Source organism: Canis aureus, chromosome 1 (assembly GCF_053574225.1).
Source record: "Canis aureus isolate CA01 chromosome 1, VMU_Caureus_v.1.0, whole genome shotgun sequence".
In the NCBI taxonomy this organism is placed as follows: domain Eukaryota; kingdom Metazoa; phylum Chordata; class Mammalia; order Carnivora; family Canidae; genus Canis; species Canis aureus.
The window spans coordinates 19,431,829-19,450,577 of NC_135611.1; the positions used below are offsets into that span (position 1 = coordinate 19,431,829).

Below are 18,749 nucleotides of genomic sequence, written 5' to 3' on the forward strand. Positions count from 1 at the left end.
AAGACATACAAATGGTCAGCAAGCATATGAAAAGATAGTCAACATCACTAATTATCAGGAAAATGCAAACCAAAACCACAAAGAGACAGTATTTCACACCTCTCAAGATGGCTCCTATCAGTAAAACAAAAAACTACAAGTGTTGGTGAGGATGTGGACAAATTGGAACCCTGTGTACTGTGATAGGAATGTAAAAGGATGCAGCTGCTGTGAAAAACAGCATGGTAGTTTCTCAAAAAAAATTAAAAACTGAATTACCATATGATTCAGGAATTCCATTTCTGGGTATATATCCCAGAAAAAAATGAAAACAAGGTCTTGAAAAAGTACCTGTGCTCTCATGTTTATAACAGGATCATTTGTAAACAGGTGGAAGAAGTGACCTAAGTGACCACTGACAGATAAGTGGATAAACAAAATGTGGTCTGTACATAAAATGGAGTATTATTCAGCCTTAAAATGGAAAGCAATTCTGACAATTGCTATAACATGGTTGAACCTGGAGGATACTATGCTAAGTGAAATAGGACAGGCACAAATACTGTATGATTCAGGCCGTATGATGTATCAGAGTGGTCAACCTCAGAGACAGAAAGAGAATGGGGTGGGGGAGAGATGGGGAGTTTCCGTTTCACTCTCACAAGATGTAGATGTTCTAGCAATTGGTTTCACAACAATGTAAACATATTAAACACTACTGAATTGCACACTTGGAAATGGTCAAGATGGTAAATTTATGTCCTATTTATTTTATCATAATTATAAATACTACAAATGGGAGGTAAGGAGAATAACCCCTACACTAAAATGAAATGACTATCTTCAGAAAGAAAGGAAATAGAATAAAGGGCAAAGGAAAGAAAAGAAGCTAAATTTCTCTGAATGTATTTTGTTCTTTGACTTGGGAATTAAGAAAATGTTTCATATCGCCATAAAAAATACATTTTTTTAAAAAGTCAACCTAAAAATTGACCTATATAATTAAGACTAGAAAACATTCTTGAAAGACATAAATATTTGAAAAACCAAAATAAAATAAAATTGAAAGTAAAAAATAAATAATTGAAAATGAAATGAAACAAATGAACCTAAATGTGTATCACATGGATAGTATAATCAGCATAATTCATCTATTCATCTTTAATGAATTACACACTAGGGAAAAGAACTGCAAAATAAATATAAAAACACCACACAATGTTTATGGTAACCATATTGTGGTAGTGCTGACAATATTCTGAACTGCTGTGTGCTTACTGTGGAGGAAAAGCAGATTAATGATTACACAGACGTCATCTAGAGACTATATTGTAAAAACTGGGTAAGTAGACACAGGTGTAACCTTAAGAAATTAAGTAAAAAATCTGTAATACTAAATTTAATAGGAAGTATCAATATACACTCATGATATTATATACATTTTAAATCCAAACAGAAATACGTAGATATGTCCACCAGAATGACCAAATAGCAAAGAGCACCTCTAGCACTCAGTTTGTGAGTTAAAATACCATTTCCCACTAAAAGGATGAGGGCTCCTACATGCTGACTCAAGTATGAGTCAGGAAATGCACACAGTGAATCTAGAAATCCTATCAGCAAGTCACCCATAAAGAGTACTGTGGTCAACTCAAAAGGATTCGGAAGTTAACTACAGAGGCTCCCAATGACCAAAGACAGAAAAATTCGAATACTCGTTAAAAAAATAACTAAATGGATCACAACATAAATATGTTTCACTCCATGAATTCATAATACTGCTAAAAAATAAAACAAATCACCTCAAGCATTTATCCTGTCATTCCTGAAGGGAAGCTCGGGGTATCAACCAGTTAAGGGCGTAAAATTCTCCTTACAGAAGTACTCTGGCTAACAAATGAAAAAGGCATGTTAGAATTCAGAAAATCGGGATTCATCACTCTAATGAAAACAAAGTACAAACTTTAATGAAAATAATACAAACTTCCAATTTATACCACAAACATATCACGAGGACGAGCACAGGAAAGAGGTGGCCAGAGACAAGTAGATAGATGGATTGTTTGTTAGGAATCCAATGAATTAAAAGAAATATAAACGACATATAAACCAACTACTGCAATATATGGACTTTTATTTGACCCTAAAACAAATGAATTGTAAAAAAGCAATTATGAGACTACGAGGGAAGTACAAATACTGAGTTATCAGATAATATTAAGAAATATGTTTTAATTATTTTTGGCATTCTAATGGTATTGCATTCGTGTGTGTGTGTGTATACACATATATAAAAAGAGCCCTTGCTTTTATTTTTATTTTTTTTAAGATTTTCTTTATTTATTCATGAGAGACACAGAGAGAGAGAGAGAGAGAGAGAGAGAGAGAGAGAAAGGCAGAGACACAGGCAGAGGGAGAAGCAGGCTCCATATGCAGGGAGCCCGATGTGGGACTCGATCCCGGCCGGGACTGCAGGATCAGGCCCTGGACTGAAGGCGGCACTAAATGGCTGAGCCACCTGGGCTGCCCTAGCCCTTACTTTTAAGATACAAACTGAGATATTTACAGATAAGGGGATATTGTATCTGAGAACTGTTTAAAATGGGGGGACAAGTGTTTGGAGGGGTACAGATAAAAGAAGACTGTCCATGAGTTAGTAACTGTTGAAGCTAGGCACCAGGTATACGGAGGTTCATTATATTACTCTCAACTTTTATGCATGTTTGAAATATTCCAAACTACAAAGTTTTTAATACTGAATAGGAAAACACATATATATTTTATCCAAAACTAATCAATAAAGTTATGCTTGGCATTCAAACAGATCATTTCACAACCCATCATGACATCTCTAGGCAGCGATTCCAAGAGGAATTAAGAAAAAAAGATTTACTGATTAGTGGTAAAGGTTAATACAATTCCTTTAAAACAATCCCTATTTGATGTATTTTCTCCCCTCTACCACTCAACTAAAGATTCTAGGCACATAATTAAAAAAAAAAGGAAAATGGTAAGCCTGCTTTTAAGAAGCATTTAAATATGCTTTGGCTAAAAGCGAACAAAAAACTCATCTCTGTTATCCTGCTCATATGACTGAATGGTTAACTTCAAGAATGAATATTCCTGTTGTGCATCATGATCATCCCATGCAAGTCACAGGGCCACAGGCCATGTGGAGCCAATGTTTTTTAAAAAATAAAATTAAATTAAAAAGGCAAGAATGTAAAGAATTACATAAGAATTCCTTAACCAAAAATTCAATCTAAAACAAAATCTCTTGTAAATGGGTCTTTAAATATTCAGCATGAATGAAAAAAAATCAAAACTCAAATAACATGCTTAAGAAGGTATACAAGTAAATTTACTGATTACATACACTCATATAGAAACATTACTGCATTTATGCCTGGGGGAGGGGAAAAAGGCTATCTAAATTAACATACTGAGCCTCATCCAATGACTATTCATTAAGGGACATGGGCAAAAAGTGATTACCATAGAGGTTTGTCAAGCAGATCACGGCTATTAAAAGATGACTGAAAAAAAAAAAAAAGATGACTGAATATATATAAATCCATACTCACATTATACAGATACGTTCTAAAACCAGACAGTTGGCCAATCATATCTGAAAGATTAGCACATTTTAAATCAAAATAATAAAGTACGAATCAAACATTAATGTAGTATATTCAAAATTATTTCTGTGCTTCCAGGAGACAACTATTTCAGGCAATATGTTGAAAGCACATACTATGCTAGCACTCCCCTAGGTACAAGTGCAATGAAGCTCCGTGAAACCCCAAGCATTTGCTGGAGAAGCAGCAAGACTATTCTTCACAGGTTGCCATACAGAATCCTAAGAGTTCTATAGAAACTAAAGGTTGTCCCGCATAATAACAAATTTTAGGAATTGCCAATATATGAGGGAAAGTTTGTAACCCCGCCCTGTATCACTGTGTATGGTGGGGGGGGGGGGGAGTACGATGGGGGTGTCATTTGTTAGAAGCGTTTAGAGAACAGATAGTGAACCAGTGTTTGGCTGTGCTAGGGAGAACCTCAGCAGTCAAGAGAACAACACGAAGGTTTCCATGTACAAATTACTTCTTTTTCACTTAAACCATCCCCCACCGAAGATTTAAACTGCCTAAAGAAACTATTTATCTGTTTTATAGACTGTGACTGTGGTTAAGATTTCATATATAAATTTACTATCTGAAAAGCTTGAGAAACATAGATTTGTTCAATCCCCTCCTTTTGCATAAAAAGTGACTGAATTAGGTAAGGATGTACAGAAGCTTATGATCTCTCTGGCCCTCATACAGCTCTCACAGGGTGAAGCAGGACAGTGGGCCAGATCTTCTGATACCCCTTTCCATTGGACTTCCCAGCTAGTAATCTGATTCAGTAAATTATTTGCTTATCTGTCATTAGAAAAATCATCTGAAAAAACAGTATTTTTCTCCCTAATTATTGTCATCTGACTGAGAAACTATGAAATGAATGCATACAGATCCTCAGTTGAGGAGAGAGTAATGTTTGGGATAATCACCTTTTGAATTTCACCTCTCCTGTCTCTCACCCTTCCATCTGAGAATCACTACGCTGGAATCTCTTCTCTACAGCAGTGGCAGGTGATGAAAGGAATGGGAAAGGCTTCCAGCTTCCAAGTGCTCAACCAACTTCTATACAGGGAAATCTTGAGATGGTCTTGGAATCCTGAACACATCTTAAAATAGGTCACATCTGAGATTATGTGGTCACTTAAAACCCTACATAGATATGTTTTAAGAAGCACCACAATGCTTCAGGTTAAGACTACAAATGCTCAATCTTCTACCTCTCACCCAGAATTCAGGTGAGAGAATTCATTTCTAGTTCACTTCCTCTGACTTTGATATTATTTGTTCTGAAGACTAAGCTTTGCTTTAGGGGAAAGAGCAAACAAGCAAAAATCAAAACCAAGCCAAACCGGAGTAAGACCAGCCAGCCACCCTCTAGCAGAGAATAAAGAAAAAGCCTTCTTCACTTCACATGTGAGATAGAAAAATGTCTCAAGAATAAGCTAATTTATGTCTCTGCCCCCATGAGCTATGCCAGAATTTAATATTGTTTAACTATTAGAGGGATATTATTTAATTAGACATCTTAAAATCAGCAGGAATACTTGTGTAGTACGAACAATGCCCATCCCTTCCATTTCCATTCCCTACAGCTGAGTGTTCTTTAGTACAAGTACATACTTCAGACAGAAGTCTCATCATCATTTCTCAGTAAAATGTAAAGTCCTTTCATAAGGCTTCGAGAAACAGAACTGTGATTACAGCGCAGACACTAACTATAAGCAACAATTTTTTAAAACAACAAGCAATAAAATTGGTGGTTGCAGCTGTTTTCATCTCTAAATCAAGCAAGGCAAACCTTTTCAAGTGATGGGTAAGTTGTATAGAACAAACACAGAAAATATGTACAGAAAAATTACAAAAATACTAAGTATTGTTACAGATGACTGGATTGGCATTTAACAGGCTGAAAGAAACCAGATCAATCTCAATCTTGCTGGGGTCAATTCGGGTGCTCAAACCAATAAAACAAAAATTTTTTTCTTTATGTTTGTGTACTAGAAGTGCTAAAATATTAACCAAGTCTGCAAATGTCATGCACAATAAAACCATTTATAAATATTAAAACACTTACTTGTATCAAAATCTGCTTAACAAAAAATAGATAGCAAAAATAATAAATCATTAGGACAATATTAAAAAAAAAATAAAATATAAAATACCATACTTCCCCCCCAAAAAAAGCAGGAAAAGGAAGGGAAGAATGGATTTAGCAGACATTTTAATATACTTTGATCATTTTAATCCCAGAACTTAAAGGCAACACTTCTAATCTAACAAAATCTACAATTAGCTATTAAAATCAAAATATCACAGGTAAAATAAGTTCACATAATTTTCTTGCAATACCTAAATTAGTTTCCTTCCAAACTATAAACTATTCTGTTACATGCAGATCACAACAAAGCTTCGAACTAAAATATTAAAACAACGCGCTTACATATAATATTCAGTCAATATAAAGAGATAATAAAATTAGAAATACGGCATAAAATTATAAATGTCTCACAATCCAATCAAAATTGGATTTGTGCATGCACATTAGGTGACTGGAATTTAAAACATCATAGGGTAATCAACTCTGCTTTTTGTTCTGTAAAAACAAATTGAACAGGACTCTGAGCTCCTCTACAGGCATAATCTGTACTAGAATAAGGAAAATTTATATTTGAAAGCTTACTAGACACTAGTTCTATTACAAAGACATGTTCCGGTATTCATGGGCAGTGTTTTGTAAAGTACTTTATTTCCATTAGCATTATAAATTTTTTGTTCCTCAGCAAATCAGCAAGAGACTAATGGCACAAATCAATATCATACTCTTCACAGCAACTAATATTAGGTCATTTATTATAGCAAAGGCCACTAGAAACTCAGCTAAAGGTATATCAGGCATTTCAATTTGAACACCATCTTTTTTTTAACAGTGTGTCACAGGTTCAATGAGTTTCTCTTTTATAAAGTAGTCTTCATAGGCTTAAGAGCCTTTGACTCCTTAAAGCAGGTAGTGAGTGCACAAATACCCCAAAGAAAGTCAGCCATGCCTCCTAGGGGTCTTGCTACCAACTGCAACTCCAGGAGAGGTAACCAATTTCCGCACTGAAGGGAGGAGGAGGAGGAGACAGACTCGTGAGAGAGAAAAAGAAAGAAAGGGGTGTGAGAAAATGACTAAAACTTATTGCAAATCCTTTGGGCTCCAGAAGCTTTTCTACAGCGGCCAGTGGGATGAGACAAAGAAGAGGGCAAGGAGTGCCACACTTAATGCAAACCCCCAATTCCTGTTATTTATGCAAGGAAGAAATTAACTCAATTTCCTTACACTCACTCTGGCTTTGTTCCACAGGCTGGAGGCTGTCCTGGGGCTCCCAGTTAACTGGAAACCAGGTTGCTGGCTACATTAGCATACAGAGGACTTTCCTAGCAGCATAAAGTTCCTGTGGAGTTCCTAACCTACAGCATTACCTGATAACAGAGTTCTGTTTACTTAGAGGTAAAGTCCAAATAGCCAATTGATCCAGTAATGCTTTCATTTTTAATTTGCCATTTTACTACCCTAATTTCCAAGACTTGTAAAGGATTTAAGGAAAATTGTAAGGATATTACATATCACCTCCAAGAACTCAAGTCACATGGAACTAAAGGATTTTCCTTGAAATAGTTGTTACTAAGAGGAAATTTTGTTTTCTATTAGGTTAGTAGCCAAATACAGATAAGTACAGACAGTTTTGTGCTGTTAAATACATGATGAGTTTAGAGTGCTTACACTTAAGCCCCATAGCTCTGACACTCTAGAAGAAAAAAGAGAAACAAATCCCTTAGGTCCCGACTTAACACTGCAAACAGATACGCATAGATATAGCGCACTTTGCATAATAGTTTGTCTTAGGACAAACCCTTCTGCCTCTCAATACAAAAATTTCCACAGAACATCAAGTACTTTTTCGATAGATCACTTAGTCATAATTTAATACTTTCCCTTCTTAATGACAATGCACAATCACTTCCAACCGGCTCTGTGAACATGACAAGGTAACAACCACAGATATTTCTGAGGAAACATCATCCTTTCGTTTCAGCGGATGCGCAAAGTAGGCATTAATTACACAAGGACTATTTTAGAATTCTTTGTTCTTTGTGAGCAACCAAATGATTTTCCCTTTCTTTCCCCAAATTTAATTAGAATATTTCTTCTGAAAAAGAAAGATACACTCAGAATGCAACAAAAGACCTGAGAAAGTAGTCAAGTAAGCACAATGTGAGGAGCCAAGAGAAACACCACAAAGTGCTTACACTAAAGCTCAGGGATTTGTTTCCCATCAGAGAGCTCTTATTCTTAGCCAATTTACTCTTATTTTATATTTAACTCCAATAAGTTTGGCTGCCTGGCGTCCACACTCCCGAAACACTGATAACAATAAATTAGAAACCAGGGGCAGAAGCTCCTAGGGGTGAGACACAACAGCCCACCAGCAAAAACTGGTAACAATTCCTAGACAATAAAAAGAGGAAGAAGGAAAGTTATCTTTTAAAAATAAGAAACGTGAGAGGCATTTCAGTCTGGGCCCTTTTATGTTTAGATAAACAGGTCTGCACTCTTCAATAAGCAAATGATGGTAATTTTACAGCATGGACCAAAACAGCAACTGGCTATCGAGGAGATGTTTAAAAAGCCAGAGATATTTTGAAATATTTCAACAGGAAGGGTTAACATTTTTCAGAAATCCAAGCATTTAGTAACTTTTAAACACTCAGTTATCTAGAAAATCATCCCTGAGAAAGCTGTTAGAGAGTTCCAAATAACTGAAGCATATATACAAAAGAAAGAAGGAAGGAATTCTGTGTTGATTAAGGCCTTTTGGGGGGTGGGGGGGGGACTCACTTAAATCATATTTAGCAAACCCCGTTCCTAGCCTTTCCCCATCCTTTGCCCAGCAAACCCTGAAAATATCTGCCTAACACAGAAGGCATTAATATTTAAATTTTTCTAGCTACAAGAGACTTATCCACTACCTCTATAATATATAGTTCCATCTTACCTTCTTGTATATTGTTGGTCCGTCCATATTTGTGCTCAGAATGACCACTACCTTATAATCATCAGAAAGTGACTTCAATTCCAGGTTAAAATAGGTACTACAGTGTGGCTTGTTGAAAGTCAAACCCAAAACATTTACTAGGAGTGTCTTTCACTGAACAAAGAAATCCTATTCTGTTTCCAAGGGGGATAAAAAAGAGGAGCCTAACCCTGGTAACCTTAGCACAAAAGGAAGCTAAAAAGGCAGGGACTCGATAAGAACAAAGGATTGTTCTTTCTGATGACATCAATACATATTAAACACGATGTGTTATACATCCTTCTATCAATATCTGAGATGATAAATTTGCAAATTAATACTACATTGGTCATAACTGCATAAAATTACAATAGCACCCTCTTTAGAAGAGATTTTGATTTATACAATGGTAGTAACTTTTATGTGTTTAATGTTTCTGAAATTAAAGGAGAAGATGAGCCACAGTGCGCAAGCAGAATACAACGTTCGAGAAATAATTACGCTTGTGACCTTATGCCCTGTAAGGTCACTCTGCATCACAGGCCAAACGAAATCAGGAACCATCAGCATTTACCTCCGAGTAGTCACTGCCTGGAATGAAGGGCAAGCGCGGGTATATTTCATAAACTAGCAGGAGCCTGACCTCATAAAAAAGTCAATTATCAAAATGCTACATGTAGAATGTCACAAAAAGAAATATATAAGTCGGTTCTACAAAACATCTTCCCTTCAAAATAAATCTGAGACAACTTAAACATTTCATTTTCATCTGAATTATAACACATTTCACAAAATAAAATTAACCCTTCCTTGGTAAAAATAGTCCAAAGAATTTCTAAAAAGTATTTTGTAACATAAAAGTGATTATAAATACATGAGAAAGACGGTGACTCAGAAAACATTTACACTATTTATATAAGTCACTATCATAAGAATGTATGCAATATTTATAATTCTAGTCCTGTTACCATTACAGTAAGAATCACAATGCATCTATCCTCAAATTTTCTATCAGAAATTAGGCATCAAAAGTTTACATACGACCTGCATTTGTAAGGAATAAAATGTTTTCCTAACATGTTCTGGGATAGAACTCCATTACCTGAAGCAAAATTCTCATATCACTCCAAGAGGACTTGGTTTTTAAGAAAATTTGTGAACCGGCTTTTCAGTTAAGGCAGACTATTGCTCCTTTTTCCTCCCTAGTGATTTCTGGTCTACTGCCAGAATCTCTGAGCAATATAAATTTAAGTGAACTCTGAGGCAGTGACAATAAGGAGAACAGAACTGCAGATACCAGCACAGCAAAGGCAAGGGGACAGTTAGCCAACATTCACTACGCGTATAATACGCCGTGCCGGATGCTGTACAGGAAGCTTCTCCTTTATTTTACTCAGGACTGCTCTTTACAGTCCTAAGAAAAGCAACCTGGCTTCTGGCCCATTGTTTTCCTTAGGCTCTCAGACAAACCCACAAAAGGCTTTTATTACATAATGTATCTAAATAAAATTCCAGAAGACCCCAGTCAGTAGGATCAGTTGACTTGAGTCATCATCCTAGCCCCAGCTCACCTACTGGCTGTGAAGTCAGAGGAAGGTACTTTAAACCTCAGGTTCCAGATGCCTACGATGAAGGGCTATCACACCCCATCAGCCTAGGAGGGCATTCTGCTCCTCAAGCAAAAGCATTTTCTGAGTCTCAAATATCTAACAAAGGGACTCTTAGATCAAGCTCAGTCGTAACTTAGGAGCTGTCAATATTGCTTAGGCAATTACTGCACATGTTTAAATGCTTAGGCGGATTAAATTGTTAGAAAATATCTGATGAATGGTGTATTTAACATAGTGCTTAATATTTTACCTAATTTACTAAGAAGATTCCTATGCTGAAAATGAGTTTTAAGTTCCTAAGAGAATGTTTTATGCTGTTAACTTGCTACGATAATCATCTCTTCAAACATTTAATGACCATGGTAGAAGCGATTCCACTACAAGCACGTTATGGCAGGTGTGGGCTGTCCACCAGCTGGCTCCATAACCTTTTGATCCCTTTGGACAGCAAATCTGTTCAATAGCCCTATGTGGTCATTTCTTATTTGTTGTATGCTTTCTTCTCCTTTCACACATTCAGAATCCTTACTCCTTCAGTTTGACATTCTTTTATTAAAGTAGAAAGCTCTCAGTAAAGCAAACTAAAACTAATTTTACTCAGGCAATGTAAAAGTTCCAGGATAGATTAACATACTATAGAAAGAGTTCTTAGTGTAAACTCTTTTAGTTATGTGTAGATGGATGTTTATTCTTTCACTAAAATACAGTAACAGGAAATGATAAGATTAAAATTTTAAGTAAGCCAACATCCAGTTAATTTATAAGGTACTCCAAGATACTATAACTAAATGCCAGGGACATTATGTTATACAAATAGAAAGGTTTAAATCTGACCCAAGAACAACCTAGTTCATGTTTACTTAAACAATGACAAGAGGGGATGCCTGGGTGGCTCAGAGGTTGAGCCTCTGCCTTTGCCCCAGAGCGGGATCTTGGAGTCCCAGGATTGAGTCCCACATCGGGCTCCCTGAATGGAGCCTGCTTCTCTCTGCACGTATGTCTCTGCCCCTCTCTCTGTCTCTCATGAATAAATAAATAAAATATTTTTAAAAAAATAAACAATGACAAGAACCATTTTCTTACAAGAGTAATTTTCTTACAGTTACACATTTCTGCTCCAACGTGTTGCTGTTAAATTTAATACGGCGAAGAAATGACATTGTGTGAAAACAGGATTAGCTCAAATATCTACTCATTCCTCTACCCCCAACACCATTTTAAGATCTAAGTATGCTGGAGGAAGCAAGACGGAATAAATGGTGGTTAAGAAAATAAGTGTTGTAGTCTGACAGTCACTTAGTAATTGAGGGGACCTTAAGAAAGTTCTTTAATCTCTCTTGGCCTCAACTAACTCATCTGGGGGGGAAAGGGGAGAGGGTAGTGACACTAGTGCCTACTTTACAGGCTTATTGCAGTGGCTTAATGAAATAACACAGACCAGGCACTTAGCAAAAGCCTGACAGAGAGAGTGTTCAATTAATGGTAGGTATTGTCATTATTTTACTTATACTGTATCCTCTCTGGGCCCTCTAATAGACCTCTCATCTAGCAACATATACATTTTCATCATTGCTTCAGGGAGTAATCTGAGACCACATTACACCTTTAACTTGTAGCTAACTCATTCCCTTCTTTCCAGGAAGAAATCAAATAAAACGGCATTCACCACCATTGCTGATGATTCCTTTCTTTCCAAACTGTCAAGAATACAATGCTGTACACATCTTTGGTGTTTTCCTAAAGCTTTTACATGTAATCTATAATCAAGCCTGAGAAATACCTTTCATTCCACTCTATCTACATTCAGGCCTGGGTCCTACATCCCCTCTGTAGTAACTTCCCAGCTACTTATTCTACTTCAGTCCACTTTCCCACTGTGGTCCATTTTAAGTAACAGTGTCCTGAAACAGTTTCTTATACTTTCATAGCAGTGTTGTCCTTTCAAAAGGATCTCTAATGATTTGCTATTGTTTCACCTTCAATCTAGTCTTCAATATTTTACTCATAGTTTGTCCTTAAATTGAGAGTATCCTTTATTCAATAAGGTTATGATGAACTGATGAGCTAATTCTGTTTTTCAGAATATGATGAAGCTAAGAGCCACAAGTGACTAAACAAATAGCACTGTTCAAAGTTCTTCAAATACTCAAAAGCAAAGCTTTCTTCATCCTAGTCTTATGCCTTCAAGCATTTTTTTTACATTGTAGAAGATATTAAAACCTATGCACATTTAAGAACTTTAAGCCTAATACCTTTCAGAGTCCATGTTTAAAGACTCTGGTTTTTAAATTTCCTTTTATTAAAATGGAAAAACTCCCAGTAAGCAAACAAAAATCAGTATTATCTCAGGAAATTCTGTAACCTACACAGACTAAAGAATTTTAATTAGAGTTGTTAATGTGTGATGCTATGGTTATATGTAAAACCCATATTTGCATTTTTACAGATTATGAATGTATTTAACATAAAGTGCTTACCACAGCCTAGGCATTGTTCCATGTGCTTACCAAAAATTACCTTATTCCAAAGTCAGAATAACCCTACAGTCTACCATATTTATTTCATCTGTGATAAAGTGAAGCTGAGAAACATTGAGTGTCCAAGGTCATATACACCTATAAACAACCACTAGAGTCACCAATGACAAACACTTGGGAGACTGCTACCAGGTATAACAATTATAGTCCTTTCTGAATCTTGTTTTCATATCCTTATTGTATAATCATGTATTGTCTTGACATGTATAGTATCTTCTTACCAAGAATTTGCTATTGGCAAAAATCATTTAAAACAAATCCATCTAGGGCAGCCCGGTGGCGCAGCGGTTTAGCGCCGCCTGCAGCCTGGGGTGTGATCCTGGAGACCTGGGATCAAGTCCCATGTCGGGCTCCCTGCATGGAGCCTGCTTCTTCCTCTGCCTGTGTCTCTGCCTCTCTCTCTCTCTCTCTCTCTCTGAATAAATAAATAAACAAATAAATAAATAAATCTTTAAAAAAATAAATAAAATAAAATGAATCCATCTAAAATCTAGACCAAATTTTCAATAGTAAAAAGTTTTAAGTTTCATTGAGAATTTAACTTAAAAAGTAAAATTGATTTTACCATATACTCAATAAAACAGTTTAAAACTTTAATTCTGAATTCTTTGTTAGAAGAATAATCAAACGAATTGGGATGAAGTATATTTTTCTAAAAAGAAAAAACTACAATAGCATAATACAACTTTTTTTTAATGACCATCTAACCTAGCAGCAGGATCACTAAGGTTTGATTCTGCAAAAAAGCCTCAAGCACTTCAACAAATTTTCTCAAGCCTTTCCCAATCCATTCAAATTATATTCTTTTGAAAGATCTGTCCATCAAAACCTTGCTAATTTTCTTTTCCAATAGTACATTGTTCTAACTCTACCCAATATTTACCACTTAAGGATCCAGAATTCCAACTTCAACATGGAAATTATCTGCTTTATACTACACTTGCCCATCATCAGATCACGGTCTACAAGTTGGCATCCACAAGCATAATCATGCCAAAAAGACAAATGCTACTGTTAAACATGGTAAGATTTTCTTATTGAGGATTAATTTTATAAGGGGTCAGTCCATCAGAGTATTTAGATATATTTTTTTATTTTTTATTTTCTTTAAGATTATTATTTATGTATTTATTCACAAGACACACAGAAGGACAGAGAGGCAGAGACACAGGCAGAGGGAGAAGCAGGCTCCATGCAGGGAACCTGACATGGGACCCGTTCCCAGGTCTCCAGGATCACCCCCCCGGGCTGAAGGCGGCACTAAACCGCTGAGCCACCAGGGCTGCCCTAGATATATTTTTTTAAACCAAATTCCAAACCATATAGATTTGGAAATGAATGCAAAGAATTCAAGGATTCCCTTATTTTCACTTTAATTTTTTTTTTTTTTTTAAGATTTTATTTATTTACTTGACAGAGCATGAGACAAGTGAGGGCAGGGGCAGCAGGAGAGGGAGAAGCAGACTCCCCACTGAGCAGGGAGCCCCAGTAAGGGCTCTATCCCAGAACCCTGAGATCATGACCTGAATCAAAGGCAGACACTTAAATGAATGAGCCACCCAGGCATCCTTTATCTTCACTTCAAGTGACTCACTTTTGTTGAGAGGTAGTAGCAAGCATATCTGGGAGTTTTAAAACTTTTGTATGTAAGCATGGAAAGCTCTGTAGAGAACACTTACGTGATATGACGTGGTCCATATACTGTGGTAAATAAGGGGCCCAGGCATCGATGGCTTCTTTCCTCCCAGCCTGCTCAATTCTTCTCAATTCAGCTAGAAGCAGGGCCTGTGCAGCTTCCCTGACCTGAGAAGGAAACGGATCCAAACCAAAAAAACAGAAAGCAGATCAGTTGGTGAGGTGTTTAAAAACTAGAAAGTTCATCATAAAATAAAATTAGAAAATATACAAGCCACATTTATTTACAGGAGAAATACTACAAACCAAGTAATGAATTAAGTACCGAATAAACCGGCTGTGAGCAAAATCAAAGACATTTAATGAATGATTGCACTGAAAATTTTAACACTAACAGACAAAATTATGTTTGTAGATTTATGCAGTGTTGGGTTTAAAACTTTATTTTCCAAAGCTTTTAATATTCTTGCACTTTAATTTTCACTTTAAAATTTTCACATATGGGACGCCTGGGTGGCTCAGCAGTTGAGCGTCTGCCTTTGGCTCAGGGTGTGATCCCAGAGTCCCAGGATGGAGTCCCACATCAGGCTCCCCCCATGGAGCCTGCTTCTCCCTCACCTGTGCCTCTGCCTCTGCCTCTCTCTCATGAATAAATAAAATCTTAAAAATAAATAAAAATAAAATTTCCATATAATTGTTACTGTTAGAAGTCACTGTTAGAACTGTTATATTTGTCTTCTCTTTTAGCCTGAAAAAACCTTATCCAGTGAATTTCTTTATATACTAAATAGGTATTTGCACAAACATTATGTATAAATCTGCACGATACCTAAGACACATTTAAACAATTTGTTTGAAAACAAATAGGCAAAATACATTCCTCTGTAATGGCATTAATTCTATAGAAAGAAAACAGTTTTCAAAGTTACATCACTTCAGTTTGTCTTTCAATGCAGCACATGTTTATTTTGCAGTTTTTGTGGAATTTTATTTTAGCAAATTACCACAAGCATGGGGTCAAAGAAGTTAGTTAATTGTCAAGTGGTGTTATCAATTTATTAACTCTTTATCATTGAAAAGGATATGATAAGCAATGCCTGATATGAGTTTGAATGAAAATTGTTTTTAATTATAACTGACTTTTGAAGTGAATTCAAATACAATTCAATGCAAAACCATGAAAATTTTAGTATGCTACAATTCCATTTATAGTTGAGGGAAGGGAAACGGGATGAGGGAAATATTTATATTTGATAAATTTAAAATCTTGAATAATACAAACTGCTATAGCTAGACAGGTCAAATGCCATAATAAAGGAAATCTCTATCTATAAAACATTTCCAGTCCCTGGTGATATTATACTCCAAGCAACGTCTAATACAGCATAAGTCCATTAACACAAAATAATAGCTACCATTTATTGAGCTCCTACCATGTGTCAGGCTCTGTACTCTTTTACTTGCATTATCTGATTTGATCCTGACAGCAATCCCATGAGGAATATATTATTATCCTCACTTTACAAATGAGCTTCAAACAGGTTAAGTAAATTGCCCAGGGTCACAAAGTTAATAATTGGCAGAAATGATATTTAAACCCGAGTCTCTTTGAATTCTAAAGACTTTCTCTTATTATAACACAGTATCTTCCATTGGACAATGGCTATTCACTTAGAATTTGATTGATGTGATTATACCTCAGTGTGTTATTTTGGAGAAAGTGGGTGTATGTATGTGAACATGCATGTATGTTAATCTATATAGAACAATCTATACAGAAACCAATACTCAAAGAAATAGTCCCATAAGTATATGAAACCTTGGGTCAGATACTCACCAGATTAAAAAGTAAGCAAATATGCAGCTGGAACATTACTGTTCAGTATATAAAGTGAAAAAAAATCATGAATCCATATTTTCTATGACATACAAACAGGTGAAAAAAATTAGATAAACATTAACTATTTCGTTTCAAATTTACACTTGCCTATTGCTTTCATGTTTTTGTTTTTTATCCATATCACATTAATATTACCTCCAAGCATCGATCTTGCCATCTCCGAGCCAGCATCTCTAGAAGTGGAGGCCTAAATTTGTCTAATCCCAGCAGGTCTGGCAGCATAACACAATGCATAGCAGCTAACTGACTCCATCCTGTTGAAATGTAATATATTACAAATACTTTAAACATTTTGGCATTTCCTAATTCAAAGATTTTTCTTTAAATATATTAAAAACCAAAGGATTTCCATTAGATATTTTATACAAATAACTCTATCAGATGTATTTCATCTCTAAATCATGTAACTGGTACTCATAAAGAACTCTTTTAAAGTCTTAAATAAACTTTCACATGAAGTATATACAAAGTCTATAGGGAAAACATATTTCTAAATAATCCCTCTAAAATAAAACATACTCAGGGATGAGAACACAGAAATAAACATGCATTAGAGTTATAGACTTGAAACCAGTTAAAAGGGCATTCACACAGATATCCAAAGATAAGCTCCTGTCACTTCAGGTCTGGCCATCTGTGTATGACCATCTTTGTCAGTCAACAGACAGGTCTTCCCTTGTCTGTCACAGAGCCTTTCATTAATACTTATTGATCTCTTTTCTTACAAAATGAATCAGATATTTAATCGCAATCATAACTAAGTAACATAACATCACCTTTGAGAGGAAAAATAAATGCAGACATTTCATAAAATAAAAACCAGATAATCCAAAATTTACAAAATCTTCAGTACCATTAACTTTAAATCTATGGGAATAAAAGTTATTTTTTTCCAAAATTCTAATCCATAGTTTGGAATTTGATTATGTAAAGAAAACAAACTGCAAGCCACTGCAATATCTAAAAGTAACTGTATTCAGATAATAATTATTTCAACCCTGTTTTAAAGGTGTCAGAAAAATATAAGCATAATAAATGCCTCACTCTTTCCAAATCATGTATGAAGCCACTATTAATCCACAATAACTACCATTACCTTCTGGGGACAACACTTAAAGACAAATAATCAGGATGAATGCAAAAAAATATCCCAATTATCTACTATTATATACAAGATTGAGTTATCTGTGATCACAGAATTTTAACAAATCACTGTCCTGAAATAATCTAAACTGCAATCTTCTAAAACAACAAAAACCCTATCATAAAATTCAAAATAATTACTGAGATCAAAAGAAAAAAAAGAGAGAATGAGTGAAAGACAAGCCACCTATCTAAAGATTCATCCTTTCAGTAAGGAAATTCTCATCAAATGAGAATATATAATTAAATAATTAAGGTATGAGCAAACACATTTTAGATTTCAATTTATTTTCAATAGAGGATATATATACTTATATAGAGGATATATATACATATATACTTATACACACACAAATATATATATAAATGAAAATTACAACCTAGGAATTTCTTAAAGTGCTTTAACATCTCTTAAAAGTTTGAAATGTATTTATGAGCTGAATTTTAATAGGATGATGATTCTCACCATGGGCCAAAGTCAACAGCCTTTTTTTAACTAACAAATTCCTATCTTTCACAGTAGCTTAACAAATTTGTCCCTAATTATAATGTTCAGTCTTAGTATATTAACCTTAGTATCTGTCTATGACAGGGAAACCAAACAAAAAATGAGCTATACTTTCGTGCTCCCACATTTTCTTTCCAAACATGGTTTCTGTACTTTACAGATACTGTACCATTCTTTCTTTTTGAATGGACTGGTAATACTGCTTTTTAGTGAAGAGTCAGAATCAATCTGATTACATTTTAGATTCTGTAAATTTCTTCCTTTTTTATATTATACATACTGGTGAAGACGGAACCCACAATGAAGACAGTGGATATAATGCAGAGCTCACGTTAGGCTTCCAGGCAGAATAAATAATCATATAATGGCTCTTGGGGAAAAAAGATTTGTGGATTCCATTCACATTTTCAGAGTTCCAAAAATACTTTCAACTAGTGTAACTCCATAGGGATAATATGATAGCCTAACTACATCTTAAAAACCGAAAAAATAGATTTTTGCCTCATCCAAAAACAGAAATAGTAAGGAGAATAAACAGGTGAATTCCTCTCATTCTATAATCACTGGTGCTAATCAACATTCTGAAGACTTTTCAAATGATTATGTCAAGGGACCCCTCACATCTCCCTCTAATCTCAGAGTAATGATACATATAAAACAGATTCATTAGTTCTAACACCAGAGATCACATGGCAAATATCATTATGAAAACCAATCCACCTTTTAATACCTACTTCACATCAAAGAGTATCCTCTTTGC

At 35.3% G+C, this 18,749-nt stretch overlaps 1 protein-coding gene across 6 annotated transcripts in view; it reads right to left on the reverse strand.

Moving 5' to 3' along the window:
- The window catches only part of WDR7 (WD repeat domain 7), a 354,125-nt gene that overhangs the window by 217,553 nt on the left and 117,823 nt on the right, over positions 1–18,749 (reverse strand). For all 6 annotated transcript variants that reach the window (XM_077891960.1, XM_077891970.1, XM_077891949.1 and 3 more), the window contains 2 exons: positions 16,474–16,592; positions 14,483–14,606 (listed from right to left, as the gene is read on the reverse strand). In XM_077891960.1, the coding sequence (XP_077748086.1) occupies positions 14,483–14,606; positions 16,474–16,592 (243 nt within the window). The remainder of the gene's footprint in view (positions 1–14,482; positions 14,607–16,473; positions 16,593–18,749) is intronic.